At 53.4% G+C, this 15,842-nt stretch overlaps 1 protein-coding gene across 1 annotated transcript in view; it reads right to left on the reverse strand.

Annotated features, from left to right (window-relative positions):
• The window catches only part of TMEM132C (transmembrane protein 132C), a 154,175-nt gene that overhangs the window by 15,992 nt on the left and 122,341 nt on the right, over window positions 1–15,842 (reverse strand). Inside the window, 1 exon segment of the mRNA XM_012784859.3 lies at window positions 9,002–9,145. Coding sequence (XP_012640313.2) covers window positions 9,002–9,145 — 144 coding nt within the window.

Raw genomic sequence — 15,842 nt, forward strand, 5'->3', positions numbered from 1 at the left:
CAGGCAGGCGTCGCAGACCCGTGTGCGGGCGGAAACCTGGGCTGGCAGATGGCCGTCTGCGGAGGGCCGGGCAGATGGAAGGCGTGAGCCCCGGAAGGGTGTTTACGAGGAGGTCTGGCGGGGAGGGCGGCAGGAGAGCCTTAATCAGATCCGACCACGGCGTGCACGCAGGCTTCCCGCCGCAGCTCGCGCCCGGGGTCACCCGCGCCATCTGCCTGCCCTCTCCTTGGCCGCGGCGCTTGAGACCGGGCAGGCTCGCCCTGTCTCAGGGGTGAGGCGGGAAGGGACCGCCTCACGGGGCAGGGCCGGGCAGCCAGGATGGACACCATCCCTGGACACGGGTCAGCAATTGAGTTCAGGGAGGCAGGTGCTGGGGCCCCGGGGCAAGCCCTGCCGGCCACGGAGACACCTGTCTTCATTCCGGGAGCTCCGGGGAGTCGGGGAAGCTGGGACGCTGACCGGTTTAATGTCCGGCACGTCGTCACGGGGCCAGGCCAGGGTCATCGCCTTGTTTTGGGGACAGGCAGAGGCTCTCAGACTCAGGGAACCTCCCCCCGGCTCCACGCCCCACTCACGACGGCACCTCGTGCCCGCTCTTCCTGCACGCACGGTGGTCGCCCCTTCAGGCCCCTTCCCAGCTTCCCGCGCCTGCCTCCCCGAGCGAATAAGCCCGAAGCCCTTTCCTCTGCAACTAGAATAAAGTCCACCCTGCCCACCACGGCTCACAAAGTGCCCGGGGCTGCTCCTGGCCCACCCCCCTGGGCTCGGCTCCCATCACCGGTCTCTGCCCCAGCTCTGCCCCAGACCCACGTGAGGGGAGGGTTTCTCCTCGTTCTCATCTCAGAGTCTTTGCACAGACTGTTCCCTCGGCCTACAAACACCACGCCGCCCCGGGTCTTGACCAGACTGGCTCCTTCTGTCCGTTCAGGTCTTGGAAGAAAATGTTACCTCCTTAGAGAGACTTTCCTTGGCCTCTATAAAGTAATACCTATCCATCCACCACCCATCTCTCCATCCATTTTTCACCTATTAGGTATCCATCTGTCAGACCTATTTATCATCTATCTTATTGTCCATCCATCATCTGTCTGTCCAGCTCCACCCCTCTGTCCATCCAGGTAGGGCACAGGGTGTTGAGCACCGTGGACTAGACTGTCACTCAGGTGCCCGCCCTGCCACTCACCGGCTGTGCGGAAATGAAAGTGAACTGCTCCTTCCTCAGTCCCCTCCTCTGCCTGCGAGCGAACGGAGCCACCTGCGGCACTGCCGCGGGGGTCAACGGGTTGCCCCGCGTAAAGTGCTCAGGGCAGGGACTGGCCTGGCTCCCTGTCTGCCCGTCACAGCCCTCCCTCCGTCCCCCGCCTTTGCACCATCCTGTCTTACTGTCTTCATGGTGCATACGACTGAAATAAGCTTGTGGGATTTTTTTTTTGCCCATTTATTATCTTTCTGTGCATTTCCTGTGTCGCCTTATCACAATGCCAGTGCCGCAAGGACCAGGACCTCAAGTCCGCCTTGCTGCCTGGAACTCCCCACGGCGCACCGGGGTTTAGGAGATGCCTGCGGAACGAATGGATTCCCACTTTTCCCGCGAATGCGCTCAACTGCATTCTCCACCAAGCTCGGGTTTCCTGTCCCAGCAAAGCCTTCCTTGGTCTGCACGGCGGGCGTGCCCCCTCTCTGGAAGCGGCAGTTCTGTGGTGACGCATGTGTCGCCTGGAACCTTCCCCTAAACGTGGGCCAGCCAGGTCTTCCCAAAATGCCTGTGCTGTGGGCTTGGCCTACAGACCATCTCGCTGGCCAAATTCCGATTGGGAAAAGCACAGTTCCTCCCTCCACTTATAAGCCAGCCTGAGGGTTCTACGCCAGCGCCCTCCTTGATGAAGGTATGACAGGCTGCATAAAATGCTGCCCAGACCGAGCCCTGCTTCCCACGTCGCTCTCAGCAGCGGGGGTCACACGGATGGCAGGGATTATGGGATCTGGCAGGAGAAAAAGCAAACCCAGGAGAGGAGAACTGTTTTCCAGAATTTAAACCTTCCCCGAGGCAAACCAGGCGCCCAGACCCCAATCTGGACCCTACCCCGGGCTTCAGGGATCTGGTCAGAGGTTTTCGTCAACGCAAAGACCAGCTGCAGGGCCCCCTGGGGCTGGAAACCCTCTGTTCCCATTTGCGACAACCCACATGGGGCCCGCTTGGATTAAGGAGAATCTGACTCGTCAATAAATGGCTTTATCTTTGGCAAAAGTCTTTTATTAGAACAGAATATGCTTTGCAGCTTAAGACTTTTTTTTGGGTCAGAACAACCTGATCTTTCCTGGCCGGTTCCGGGTGTTTATTTTTGACCATCAACCTGTTCCAGGAGCGAACAGGTGGTGTAGCTGCTACCGCCAGAGGCCTGGGGGCGTGCTTCCCTGGGAACTTTCTGCAGTGATGGCAAAAGCCTATGTGCTCCCCGTCCGACACAGCAGGCACTGACCACGTGTGACTGGCGAGTGCTCGGAATGTGGCCGGAGCATCAGAGGAACTGAAGTTTCCACTGTATTTGATTTAAACTAATTTAAATAGCTGCACGTGGTTGATCGGTGGCCACCATCGTAGACAGCACGGCTGTGTGCAAATTGCATCACCCGTCAGTGAGGAGGGCAGCACCCTCCCACGCTCGCCTGGGCCCACGGGGCCAGGTGATCCGGTAGACCTCGGTGTGAATCCCAGCTGTGCTACTTACCTGCTGTGTGGCCTTAGGCAAGTCACTCAACCTCTCCGGGCCTCAGTTTCCTCATTTGCAAAGTGAGACTTACCATAGTTCCCACCTCATACTTAAAATCCAAACCAGAATCTCCCACGGTGTCCTGTTGCTCGTGGAGTAGAACAAAACTCTGACCACAGCCTCCAAGGCCCTCGACAACCTGGCCTGTCCCACCTGATCCATCCGAACTTTTGCTCTTTCCCTTCTCAGTCCTCATGCTCCTTTGCTGTGGCTGCTTTCCTGTTCCTCAAACATGCAAAGCCTGCTTGCGCTCTGGGGCAGGTGCTCAGGTCCTGGGGCAGGTGCTCAGGCCGTGGGGCAGGTGCTCACATGCTGAGGCAGGTGCTCGAGCCCTGGCGCAGGTGTTCAGGCCCTGGGGCAGGTGCTCAGGCCGTGGGGCAGGTGCTCACATGCTGAGGCAGGTGCTCGTGCCCTGGGGCAGGTGCTCAGGCCCTGGGGCAGGTGCTCACACACTGGGGCAGGTGCTCATGCCCTGGGGCAGGTGCACTAGCTGTTCCTGCCACGTGGGAAGCTCTTTTCCAAGCTGTTGGCATTTAGATCTCAGCTCAGATGTCACCACCTCCGAGATACTTCCCTGACCCTTCGTCCTACCCCAGCCCTGCCCAGCGTCTCCTATTCCACCACCCACTGGCTGTCTTCAGAGCGTTCATGATGTTTAACGGTCTGCTTACTGTGGCTGTTTGCTTAGACATTTTCTCCCCTTGCTGCTGCAGAGGCATTGCGAAGGCAGGAGCCAGGGGAGGCGGTTTGCTGCTGTATCCTCGGAGTGAGGCAGGTGCTCAACCAGTATCCATGAAAAGAATGAGCCCTACCTTTGCTGCAAGGATCCCATGACATCCTGCTTGTGACATGGGACGCCAGTGGGTGTGAGGTGACCAGAGGCCCCACATGTGCTTACACGGTTTGGCTTGGCCACCTGTGCTCCCCTGAGCCAACGTGACAAAAATGTCCTCAAGGTGCTACCGTGTTTCCCCGACAATAAGACCTACCCATAAAATAAGCCCAGCAGGATTTCTAAGCATCTGTGCAATAGAAGCCGGAAAATAAGCCCTAGTGACAGGTGTGGCTACGCAGTGCATCTGCACAGCCCATGCATTTTGTTACAGAGCGGGAGAGAACACGAGCAGGCCTTCTCATCTGCCCCGTGAGAGCTCTGTGGCTCGACAGGAGAGATCGGGCCGATGGTTCTAAAGGAAACAGAGTCGCAAGAAATTCAGGATGGGATTCGGGGTCTGGAGAGTGATGATGATGTTCCAGGAGAAGATGACTAAACTACATTTGAATAAGTGTAGATGGTTGTACAGTACTTAAAAAAAACAACACATCTGCTGAAAATAAGCCCTGGGGTGTCTTCTGGAGGAAAAACAAATGTAAGACCCTGTCTTATCTTCGGGGAAACACGGTACTGTCCACTGAGCACACAAATGGCACACATGGAGCCCACCATGCCCCAAGCAAACCTGGACCCCAGCCCGGCCAGCCAGCATCCCGCGCAGGGCTGCGCTAGCCGCCCCCTGCCCCCGTGGGAGGAATCGGCACCTGCCGGGGTGAGCTGTTGAGTTGCCGAGTTTGGGGGTGTTTTGTTATGCAGCACTGACCCCAGCAACAGCCGTGGGACACGAGCCTCGCCCTCCAGTTATCAGATAAAGACCCAGGTCCCCCAGCTGATGCGGTGGGGTGAACTCCGCTTGGAACAGCTGCCAGCAGAACCCGGTTGACGCTGTGGCCGCCGCGGCCGCCGTGAGCGCCCACTGCTGAGAGCTCGTCCTGTGCCAGGCATCTCACACGCTTTTTCTCTTTAAATCTTTGGTGGCATCTATGTGACAGGTCTCTTTTGCCCTCCGTATTCGAGATGAGAGCACTGAGGCTCAGAGTGCTTCACTTCCCCAAGGTCATTTGGAGGGCAAGTGACAGAAAGACCCTACTCCAAAGGCAGCGGTCTTTACCTCCACGCCAAGCCACCACGTCTGGCGTCTCCCATGACAGAGTGCATCCCACCACGGAGACCAGGGACCCGTCGGCGTCCGCTGAGTCCTGGGCAGGACTTCTCCACCCCAGCGCTGCTGACAGGTGGAGCCAGGTGATTTTTGTCATGAGGGCAGCCCTGGACGTTGTAGCATGTCCAGCAGCATCCTGTGCTCCTACCCACCAGATGCCAAGTAGTCCCTGCTCCGGGCGTGACAGCCAGAAACGTCCTCGGACATTGCCAAATGTCCCCTGGGGGTACGGACACCCAACAGGGGGCCCCTGGTCTGGGTCCACCTGGGTGGTAGGAAGAGCCGACACAGAGCGCCATCCTGTCTGCCTTCCAGGTACTGTTGCATCGGAACGCACACGATCGATCGCATGAGGCAGGTACGGGCGTCCCCCGCTTTGCAGATGAAGGAATCGAGTCTCAAAGAGAACCGCCTCAGTGGCAGAGTGTGAGCTCTAAATTCGCCATTTAAACTGCGTTTTGAACCCCGGATGGAGGGGAGGTGGGGGCTAGAACCCCTCATGGAAGGAGCTTCCTCCCCTTATGGTGGGGTCCTGGGTCCCAGGTCCCGAAAGGGGGCGTGGCTGGGCAACGTCACCAGCCTCACCTGGAGCCCAGGACTCCTGGATTCCAGGAATTTCTTTGTTCTCTTTAATTTCCTTTCATCTGAGAACCAAACGGCTCTTCTTTTCTTTTGAGACAGAGTCTCGCTTTGTCATCCAGGCTAGAGTGAGTGTTGTGGTGTCAGCCTCGCTCACAGCAACCTCAAACTCCTGGGCTCGAGCGATCCTCCTGCCTCAGCCTCCCGAGAAGCTGGGACTACAGGCATGGCCACCATGCCCGGCTACAAACGGCTCTTGAGAACAAAGACTTTCCAGCATTTCTTCCAAGGCCCCTCAAGCGTGACAAGCACAAACGGGAACCTCTGCCCACCTTCCTACCTGGGGAGGGATGTCGCCTCAGAGGGGTAAGACATCCTGCACGTCAGGCTCTTACCAAAGAACTAACTCCTCTCTCTTAAGGGCTGGGAGCCTGTGAAATCAACGGCTTTCTTGATGCCTAGAAAGTTTAGTGCTGACGGGAGCCCGAGCTCAGGGAACGACGGGGCCGTTGGCTGAGCACGGCTGCTCCCCACGCACCGGAGCTAAGGCAGGCGCCGCCGCCGGTCACCGGGGAAAAGCCAGGCCCGCGCGCTGCCCGAGTGCGTTATTTTTAGCTCTGCGCTGGGATCCATGAGCTGGAATCGTGCCCCGGAGGTCAGGCGGGCTGCGCTGGGGACTCCATAGATGAACTTTCTCTAATGACGCTTGAAGTCTCAGCATCCCGGCCCCGTCCTGGGCGGCCCCTGGCGGCCCGTGGCCGCGGGAGCTCCTGGAGATGGTAGACGGCGCAGGCGGGACTGGGGCGCTCAGGCGGGAGCACGCTGCTCCAGCCTCATGAGGACAGGGTGTGCACAGAGCACTGTGCAAACTGGGGGTGCAGTCCAGGGAAGGCGCTAATTCTTCCTCGTTACTTCCCCTGTTAACTGGCTCGAATGTCCCCTCCTTGGAGACCACCCCGTGCAGAGTCACAACCACCCCAAGCCACCCTCTGGCTGGCGCAGCACCCTCTATGCACCCTTCACTGCCCTAATCACCCTGGCAATAGTCTCATGCATGTGTTATATCTGCCTCCCTCGGACACCAGAATTCGGGGTCCCGCGACGGCCCGGACCACACCGGATTAAAATTTTTTGCAGCACCCCAATACCGGAATGGTAGCCAGAGAACAGCCGGCACCCCTCTGTTGAATGAACTACCATGGGTTTTATGGAAAATGCTGACTAGATATTGTGGAATCGAAGACACCACAGGTAGGAAAACCACCATCCAGTCGTCTGCGCCGTGTCGGCCACGGCCAGACGCAGCTCTATCCCGAAGACCTTAAAACGTGGACGCGTGTGGATTAGATTCCCCTCGGGGGCTGCTGGGGCTTTGCAAGTGCCTCCCTGTGCCGCATGTTCTTCTTCCTGCCCTTGTCCCCGGGGCTATGGCTGGGCAAGGCACAGCTCCTTCGTGTCTCGAATGTGCATGGACACAGAGGCCAGCAGCCGAGGTCCCCTCCCGTTCGGATGTGATGAATCCTGTTAACCTGCGCACAGGACACCTGGCCCGCCGCCCTGCTCAGCTCTCACGACTCTCTGGCCCCGCACAATGGCCTGGCTTCGCTCTCTGCAACCCCCTGCTCCAGGGAAATTCATGCATTGCAGGGTGAGAGGAAGGAGGAGGCAGAAATGCATAAGGGATATGACCCCGTTTCTGCAAAACAGAAATGCCTGGAAAACTCCTGTGTGTGTGTGTGTATAGATTTGCCAATAAATATGTGGTCAAACACTGGTATGTATGCTACGATCCCATTCTTACAAAATTATCTCTCTCTGTATGGGCACATATGTAAAATAAATGACTTCCAAAATGTTTGCAATGATTTTCTAAGGGTGAGGGGAATACGGGCGGTTCCTTCTTTCTTGGAGTTTTCTGAAACAGTTGATTTATTTATTTTTTGACAAATAGCATACACTACTCACATAATCAGAAGGAAGACCTCCAAAACTATTTCAAGGTGATAAAAAAAAAAAAAAAACAACTCAGGACAATGAATTAGACAAAACACACACACACAGTTGTCACTTACGTAGTCATCCTTGCCGGGCATGCAAACCCAACCCTAAAAGTGAGGAAATATCAGAGAACCCCGAATGAGGACTATTTTATTAAAAAGGCTAGACAAGGACTGGATTCCACAAAAATGTTCCACGTCTTAACAGACAAGGAAACGCGGAAGAACTGCTTCAGCTTAAAGGGGATTAGAGTACATGACAATGACACGTGACATGTGACCCTGGATTGGACCCTGGACTGCAAAAGACTATGCTCCACAGGACACAGTTTGTCAACTGACGAAACCGGAAAAAGCTTCTGCACAGCCAAAGTCACTACCACGAGAGCAAACAGACAGCCTACAGGATGGGAGAAAAAATCTGCTTCCAATAAAGGGCTGATAACTAGAATCTGTGTAGAACTCAGGAAAATCAGCAAGAAAAAAAAGTCTAACAGCCCTACCAAAAAGTGGGCAAAGGAAGGACATGAACAGAAACTTTTCAAAAGAAGGTAGACTAATGGAACGCACCTAATGGGCGCGGTGTGCACCGTCTGGGGGATGGACACGCTCGAAGCTCTGACTCGGGCGGGGCAGAGGCAAAATACACAATCTAAACATTTGTACCCCAGTAATATGCTGAAATTAGAAAATAAATAAATAAAAAATATCTCCTTAATCATTGTTATATTCATAATGTGGAAATGATGATATTTTAATATAATTGGTAAAACAATGCATTATTAAAATTAAATTCACTTTTTTTTTTTTTTGCTTTTTTGAAAGTGGCTATAAAATTGCATATGTGGTCATGTTGTGTTTTCACTGGGCAGTGTGGTTTAGAACCCCACCCCCTTTTCCTCCCAGTCTTGGTGGTCTTTCTGCAAAGCACTCTGGATTCAAGGCCATCACTAGCCCATATATCACTTTGGGGTGAATCAGAAACGGCAACAGTTTGTAGAAGGTTCTCTTCTAATCAGACACCGGGCTTTCGATACCAGAGCAAAGACTGATCGCTATCTGTCAGACTCTATTTGGGGGTGGGGGGGAGTGATCACCTGGATGCTTTTCTTAGGTCCTTGTTTTATGTAGGTGTATTTCCAAGGATTACAAAGAATACAGAGACCAGATGCATAATGTAGAGCCTGAAAAAGTCCTTGCATTGTCTTATCCTTTAAGCAAACATCATGGGTTCTAATGGCGGCAAAGACCAGGGATTACCGTTCTTCCCGCAGAAACCTAAGACCCTGGGGCGGGCGTTGCTCAGGGCAACCCTTTTCCAGGACGGGCAAAACAGCAAATATATTGGACTTTCCAAGCCTCATGGTTTCTACCAACTACTCAATTCTCCTGTCGGAGCACAGAGGGAGCCACTGGCAGTATGAAAACAAACTTGAGTGGTTGCTGTGTTCCGATGGAACTTTATTTACAAAACAGCAGCGGACGAGATCTGGCCTGTGGTTTGTAATTTGCCAACTTCTGCTGTAGAAGGGTGGTCTTGAACAGCTGCCTCACGGCATCTGCCACTCTGCAGATGCATTTTTATTTTTAATATTTTGCCCATTTGTGTTTCCCTGTAAGAGTCCCCAGAGAACCCCGTGGGCGTGGACTCACGTACTTTGATGACATCCTCGTCCGCGGACTTGCACTCCACCGACTCGGAGATGTCCGTCACGGTGCTGTCCTCCTCCACGGAGACCACCTTGACGGGCAAGGCCACCGTCTTCCCCGTGAGGACGGCGGTGTTCAGAATTTCCGTGTCCTGCAAAGGAACCAGACGCACCTGGGTCAACGGGGACGCTCAGTTCTGCTGGGTGCCGGGCAGAGGGGGCCTCCCGAGGCAAACACCGGGATGTCCCCGTTTAGACAAGACTCTCGGCAGTGCTGACCTCAGGAACCTGCGCAAAAGGTGCGTTCTCTGTGGAACAGTTTCCTAAGACTGTTCAGCAGTTCGCTTTTGCTTTGTGCACGATCATCTTCCTAGTTCCCGACAACAATTGAAAAATGTCTTATTTGTTTTTCCCTCTGTTACAGAGACCAGGCAGAAGGAACACATTAGTTGGGTGCTGGCTGCAAGGAACAGAAACTAGCCCTGGGCACCCTGAGTAAGATGGGACCGTGGTGGGTTGAAGGGCGCCCTAGCTTGGCCCCCTGCAAAAGATACCCGTGCTCCAAATGCCAGGACCCGAGGCTGTGTTTCCGTACACGGTAAAGGGGATTTCACAACTGTGATGCAATTAAGGATCTTGACCGGGAGGAGATCATCCTATATTATCCAGGTGGGACCAACGTAACCCTAAAGTCCCTATAAGAGGGTGCCGTCAGGGTCAGGGGCGGAGAAGGGGGTGTGGCAACCAAGGCAGCAGTCAGAGTGACGCGGCCATGAGCCGAGAGATGGGGACAGGCCCTCGCAGCTGGAAAAGGCAAGGAACAGACATTTCTTCCAGAGCTCCAGGCCCTGTCGACACCTTCACCGTAGCCCCAGAAGACCCATTTCCGGCTTCCTCCCTCCAGAACGACAGGATGGCGGATTCCCTTTAATTTGTTAGAGTGGCGTCAGGCAACTGACACAGGTACCCGTTGCCTAGATCCCGGGTTGCTGCGGGAATCAGAGGAAAAGCAGAATGAGGCTCTGCAAAGCCCAGGTCACCTTCGAGGACGGGGACAGCAGGAAATAAGGGGCATGGTCCCAGAGTGAGGCGGTGTGCCTGCCTCCCACCATTTCTGTGCCTGAGCCACTGGCTCCTCCCAAGATGCAAGTTCCCTGGAGGGAGGGCGTGATGACGGGTCTCACGTGGGTCCTTATCCAGAGGGGAGCAGGGTGCTGGGCCCAACAGCACCACCACGACTGATTGCAACAGGACAAAGGCAGTTTTTAAAGATCGGGATCCTGCTCTTGGAAGTATATAGGATGCATAGATTCCTGGCAGGCAAAAAACAACTACAACAGCAGCAGCAGCAGCAGCGATGTCTACCACACAACCAACAAGTCAGGTCATTTTTATCCCCAAATGCCTACCATCCCTGTGCTTGGGCAACAGATGCCAGACCACTGGGGCTTCCCTTTTAAATGAAGACTGAGGCAGAGCAAACCGTGGTCCCCTGCTGCTCCATGGGGCGCATTCCATCACAGCCATGGGACTCTGGCGTAGCCCGTGCACCCCGACGTCACACAGAGCTATTCAATCTCATCACGCCTCTCATACACGAGTCGTGATTTGCAAAGTGGTGAAGAAAATAGCTGCTTTTTGAGTTTTCGGGACACTCCCTTGCTTGCCCTTTGGCAATCCTACTCTTTACGGCCAGATGAGAGTGGAAAAGGTCGTTTGGCTCTGGGGCACCTGGCGACACCTTTCACCTTCGGGCCAATTTCTCCCGAAGCCTCTCTCCGGAATCGCTGCTCCGGTTTGAAGCGGGCAAGAGATTTCCTCTGTGCTTTCTCCGGGGAAGCAATTGACACCAACATGACCTTCTGCATTAAACAAGAGCACAGTTGAAAGAGTTATGAGCCACAAGCAGAGTCTCGGCTTCTCTCTGATGCTCGCACGTCGGCCGGCCGGCAGTTAAACAACCCTCGGCTGCGTCTCCGGGTTCCTGGGGCTGGGCTGCAACCCGGGCAGCGTGCGCAGCGGCCATTACGCATGCTAAGAATACCGCAGAAATTCCCCAAGTCCATGCGCAGGTTCATTACAGGTAATGTGCTCGCGGTTCCGTCTTCACATTCTCTCTCTCGGAATGGGCTTTGGCTAATGGCTTCATTAAGGCAGCACACTCCTCCTGGATTAATTGTGATTCGCTTTCTAACGGCTGTTGCAGTCTTACACACACACACACACACACACACACACACACTCCCAACACCTAAATTGCATTTCTCTGAAATCAAGACTGGCCGGACATTAGGTATTTTTCACTGATGAATATTAATTTCAGGAGCAGAGAATTAACAGACACAGAAATAACAAATGATAAAAGGAAACCTTGACCACCAGGACAAACTGCCTATGCCTCACGAAAGAAGTTCTCTGTATTTAAAGATAACTCTCTTGACAAATAACTCTGGGGTAAGTTGCTTGCTGGGCGCTGGAACTCCGGAATCCCAAGTTCTACTTAGTTCTACTTGGCGCTTTGCCATTAATGTTTGGTACCACCCTGATTCCACCTCTTGGAATCTTCATTTCCTCACTTTACAAATGAACGTTTGGGCTACCTTATCTCTAACTGTCGTCCCGACTGTCAAGTCCTAGACATCTGTCTTAGTCCATTCAGGTTGCTACAACAAAATGTCACAAACCGGGGAGCTTCCAAACAGCAGGAATTCATTTTTCACGGTTCTGGAGGCTGGGAAGTCCAAGTCCAAGATGCAGGGGGTGGTGAAGGCAGAGCGTTAAAATAAAAATGTGTGTGCCTGTGAGTATGTACACGGGTATGTGTATGTACACGTGTGTATATATACACACGTGTACATGCAGGTGTGTGTGTGCATGTGTGTATGTACACACATGTGCATGTGCCTGTGTGTGTGTATTTTGACATAGAGGGCACAGAATTCTATGTGTCTGGTTGCACCTCCCAAATATGCTTTTTTTTTTTTTGAGACAGAGTCTCACTCTGTTGCCTGGGCTAGAGTGCCGTGGCATCAGCCTAGCTCACAGCAACCTCAAACTCCTGGGCTCAATCGATCCTCCTGCCTCAGCCTCCCGAGTAGCTGGGACTACAGGCATGCACTACCATGCCTGGCTAATTTTTTCTATTTTAGTTGTTTGGCTAATTTCTTTCTATTTACAGTAGAGACGGGGTCTCGCTCTAGCTCAGGCTGGTCTCGAACTCCTGAGCTCAAAAGATCCTCCCACCTCGGCCTCCCAGAGTGCTAGGATTACAGACATGAGCCACTGCGCCCGGCCCCAAATACGTTTTTGGCCCATCCGCAGGGGTGTGCCTTGTGCACTATTTCAGCACATAAAAAATCAGTATTGTTTTCTGGAACCTACCCAGACCCCAGCTGGAACTAGAAGAACATGTCTTGTGCGTGGCCTGGCTGGGAGCAGATGCCGCCTCCCTTTACCCGGTGGCTTAGGGCCGCTCTGGGGACAGTTTACACTGCTGGCTGCCTTCCCTCTGTCCCCACCTGGGCCACAACCAGTCAAGCATCACAGAAGGCAGCCCTGTTGCTGAAGGTGCAGAGGTGTACGATTCCTGCCGGCTCCAGCAGGTAGCAGAGAAAGCTCACCAACGCCGTCACCTGAGGGCCTCGCAGAACACGACTTGCACCTGGGAGCTTTTTGTGTCGTCAAATGTTTCTGCTCTGCCTCCACTCCGTTCTCTCTGCCTCCACCCCTTTCATCATAAATCAGAGAACTGCTCTGTTCGGCCGCAAAGAATCAATAACACGGGGTACGTTCAATCACCGTCGTATCACATTTGACAAAAGCCCGAGGCTTCTGGGAAACCGTGCTTGGTTGCTCGATTCGCCCTCATAAATGTAAATTGGCCCGGCCGTCTTTAGGGTGAATTGTATTTTTAATTTTTAAATAAATAAAGGGCACAGAATTGCTTCTGGAGTGTTCAAAGGGCTCAGGAGTGTGAACGGACTAGAATCACGTTGGGGGGGCGGTTCCGGCTGGCCGGAGAGATGGGGCGTTTAGCCCCTGGGTGGGTGTGAAATACCCCACTGTGAATGTCCTCTGAGGGTCCTCGTGCAGAGTAGGAAGTAGCGAGGAAATGCATTATGTCCACGCAATGAAATACTAGTCGGCTATCAAAAAGGATGAATACATGCTGCAACGTGGACGGATCATGAAAATGTTATGCTAAGTGAAAAAAAGCCAGACACCAAGGCTACACTTCATATAGTTACACTCATAGGAAATGCCCGGGACAGGCAAATCCACAGAGACGGAGGGGGCAGATTAGTGCTGGCCTCGGGCTGGGGGAGGGCCGGGGGAGGGGCTGCTCAACGGGTTCCGGGGTTTCCTTTTGCTGCGATGAGACTGTTCTGGAAGTAGATAGCGGCAGTGGTTGCACGACCTTGCAAACACTAAGAACCACTGAATTGTGTACTTTCCAATGGTGCATTTTATGGCACGTGGATTATATCTCAATTAGAAAGAAAGAAAGAAAGAAAGAAAGAAAGAAAGAAAGAAAGAAAGAAAGAAAGAAAGAAAGAAAGAAAGAAAGAAAGAAAGAAAGAAAGAAGTGAGGGATGAGGCCAGAGCCGTGGAAAGGCCACGGCCAGGCTGAGACCAGGACTTGACTCTGGGCGGGCCGCGTGGCCTCAGACAAGCCAGCTGCTGTGACTCACCCTGGAGCTGGGACTGAGCCTAAACACACCTGCGGCTCAGAGACCAGACACCAGCCTAGTGGACCAAGGTGGGGCGGGGGTTCAAATCCCAGGCGGGTCTGAGCAAAAGGTGAGCTTAATCTAAAATGTCCCAGACAGCAGAAAAACCACCTTTCTCCATTCATGTGTCTGGGAGTCAGGAAGAGGTAGCAGTTAATAAAAAGATGAAAAAAAAGTGACACTTGGGGACCTCCTGGTGCCTGCTAGTTGTGGCTAAATACTCTCATCACCGCCGTAAACATGCTGCAATGAAGCAGGGAGTCTTGCTATCCCCAGGTGTCATATGGGGAAACTGAGGCACGAGCTATCCCCAGGTGACAGATGGGGAAACCGAGGCACGAGCTGGGTGGCTGGCTTGCCCAGGGTGCACTGCCCATGGGAGGTCTAGCCTGGCTGCCACGTGCGCTTGTTCTGGGCCACGACTGCCCGGTAGGGGACTCGAGACGGAGCAGCCTTCGGTCCCGGCGCTGCCCTCTTCCTGCTAGTATTTAAATTCTCCAAGCATCCGTTTCTTCCACTGTGAACCGGGGGAATAATTAGGGCCGCTGTGGAGATGGCATCGGATAATGTTTATGGATCGCCTGTCAGGGCTGGGAACAAAGTCCAAGTTGACTGAAAGGGCAGCTCTTACTCTCCGGTGTCTCGAGTCCGGCGGTGGGTGGAGGGAGGGGAGCCAGATTTTCCCACCTGAATCTCTCTTTTTTTCTCTGAAAACTGGGGCCGTGTCGGGGGAGGAATAGAAAACCAAATCAAAACAAGTCAAATGTGTAGCCCACATCGAAGCACACATATAATGCATTAAAAACGAGCACTTTTTGTATTTGTTTCAGATTTTTTTTTTTCTTTTATGAAAGAGAGAAAACCTGACTGCTAACTTTGAACTCTCCTCTGTCTTTTCCTCCAGCTCTGTGCCTCGATTTCCCTCCCCGGAGGCAACCGCCATCGGGAATTTGGGTGTATCCTTCCAGTTTGTGATTTTACACTTTTACCGAATATCCGTGTCTCTGTAAAGAAAATACGGCATTGTCTCCTGCTTCCTTATTTTATACAAGCATGTTTTATGTAGTTTCTATATCAGATTGGGCTTTCATCAGCTTACTTGTTTTTTTCCCAGCTCAACATGATGTTTTCGCAACCCACCGTCTGTATCCTGGACCACTGGTCCCTATTTAGATCCGGATCTGCGTACCGATCCAGGTCATCTGTCTTAAAGACTGGCTGCAGTCCCATCACGTTCCTTTTCCGTATTTTACTTCTCCATTTCCCTGTCGGTGGAAATTTAGAGCGTTTCACATTCTTTGCCTTCACACGCAGCTAAATCTCTCCGTGTGTGTGAGCACCCAGGGCTCGTTAGTCTCCGATCCTGGATGTGAAATTGCTAGACGGAGAGTCTGCACCTGTTCTTCTTTGACACTCCCACCCGAGGCTGCCCAGGGGTTGTCCTTGGTCCTGCCCACTGGGGACCCCGGGAGTGAGCAGACAGGTGGCCGCATGGACCTCACGCTGGACTGGACACGCACAGCTTCCGTTCCTCTGGGACTCATTTCCTGACATCAGATGTGACTCTCCAGTAGTCCAGGCTTCCACTTCCTTCCACCTGCAGCCAGAGAAGCAGCCCACCCCCATGAGCTCCTCCCAGATGAGTGCTCCACCTGCACCTGCCCCTGGGCAGGTGTCTGCACGCAGAGCCCAGCCTGTTGTGCTCCGTCCCCTCCGGGGGCTCGTGGGGCTGACTGCAGACCAAGCCTGTCCCGTTCCCCCTGAAGAAGGTAACTTAGCGCGAATTCACTTGATAGGCAAGTCTACTATTTACCCATTCAGAGTAAAGGCTGAGAAGAGAGATGGCAACCACGTGCTGTTTCTTGGAAAGAGAAAGCAAAGGGCTGGGTTTTTATGGAGAGAGGAGCACGTCGCGTTGGATTCCACAGATCGATTAATACGGCGCAGAGGCCGAATCCTGCCGGTGTGTGATTTTCTGTGAATCTGTGAGCCAAGAAGGATTTTTACACTTGTCAAGGCTTGTAAAAAAAAAAAAAAAGGAAGAAAAGAAAAAGAATGTGCAACAGAGACTGTGTGTCCTGCAAAGCTGAAAATATTTACTCGCCAGCCCTATGTAGAA

The sequence above is a fragment of the Microcebus murinus genome, chromosome 22 (assembly GCF_040939455.1).
Source record: "Microcebus murinus isolate Inina chromosome 22, M.murinus_Inina_mat1.0, whole genome shotgun sequence".
NCBI lineage: Eukaryota > Metazoa > Chordata > Mammalia > Primates > Cheirogaleidae > Microcebus > Microcebus murinus.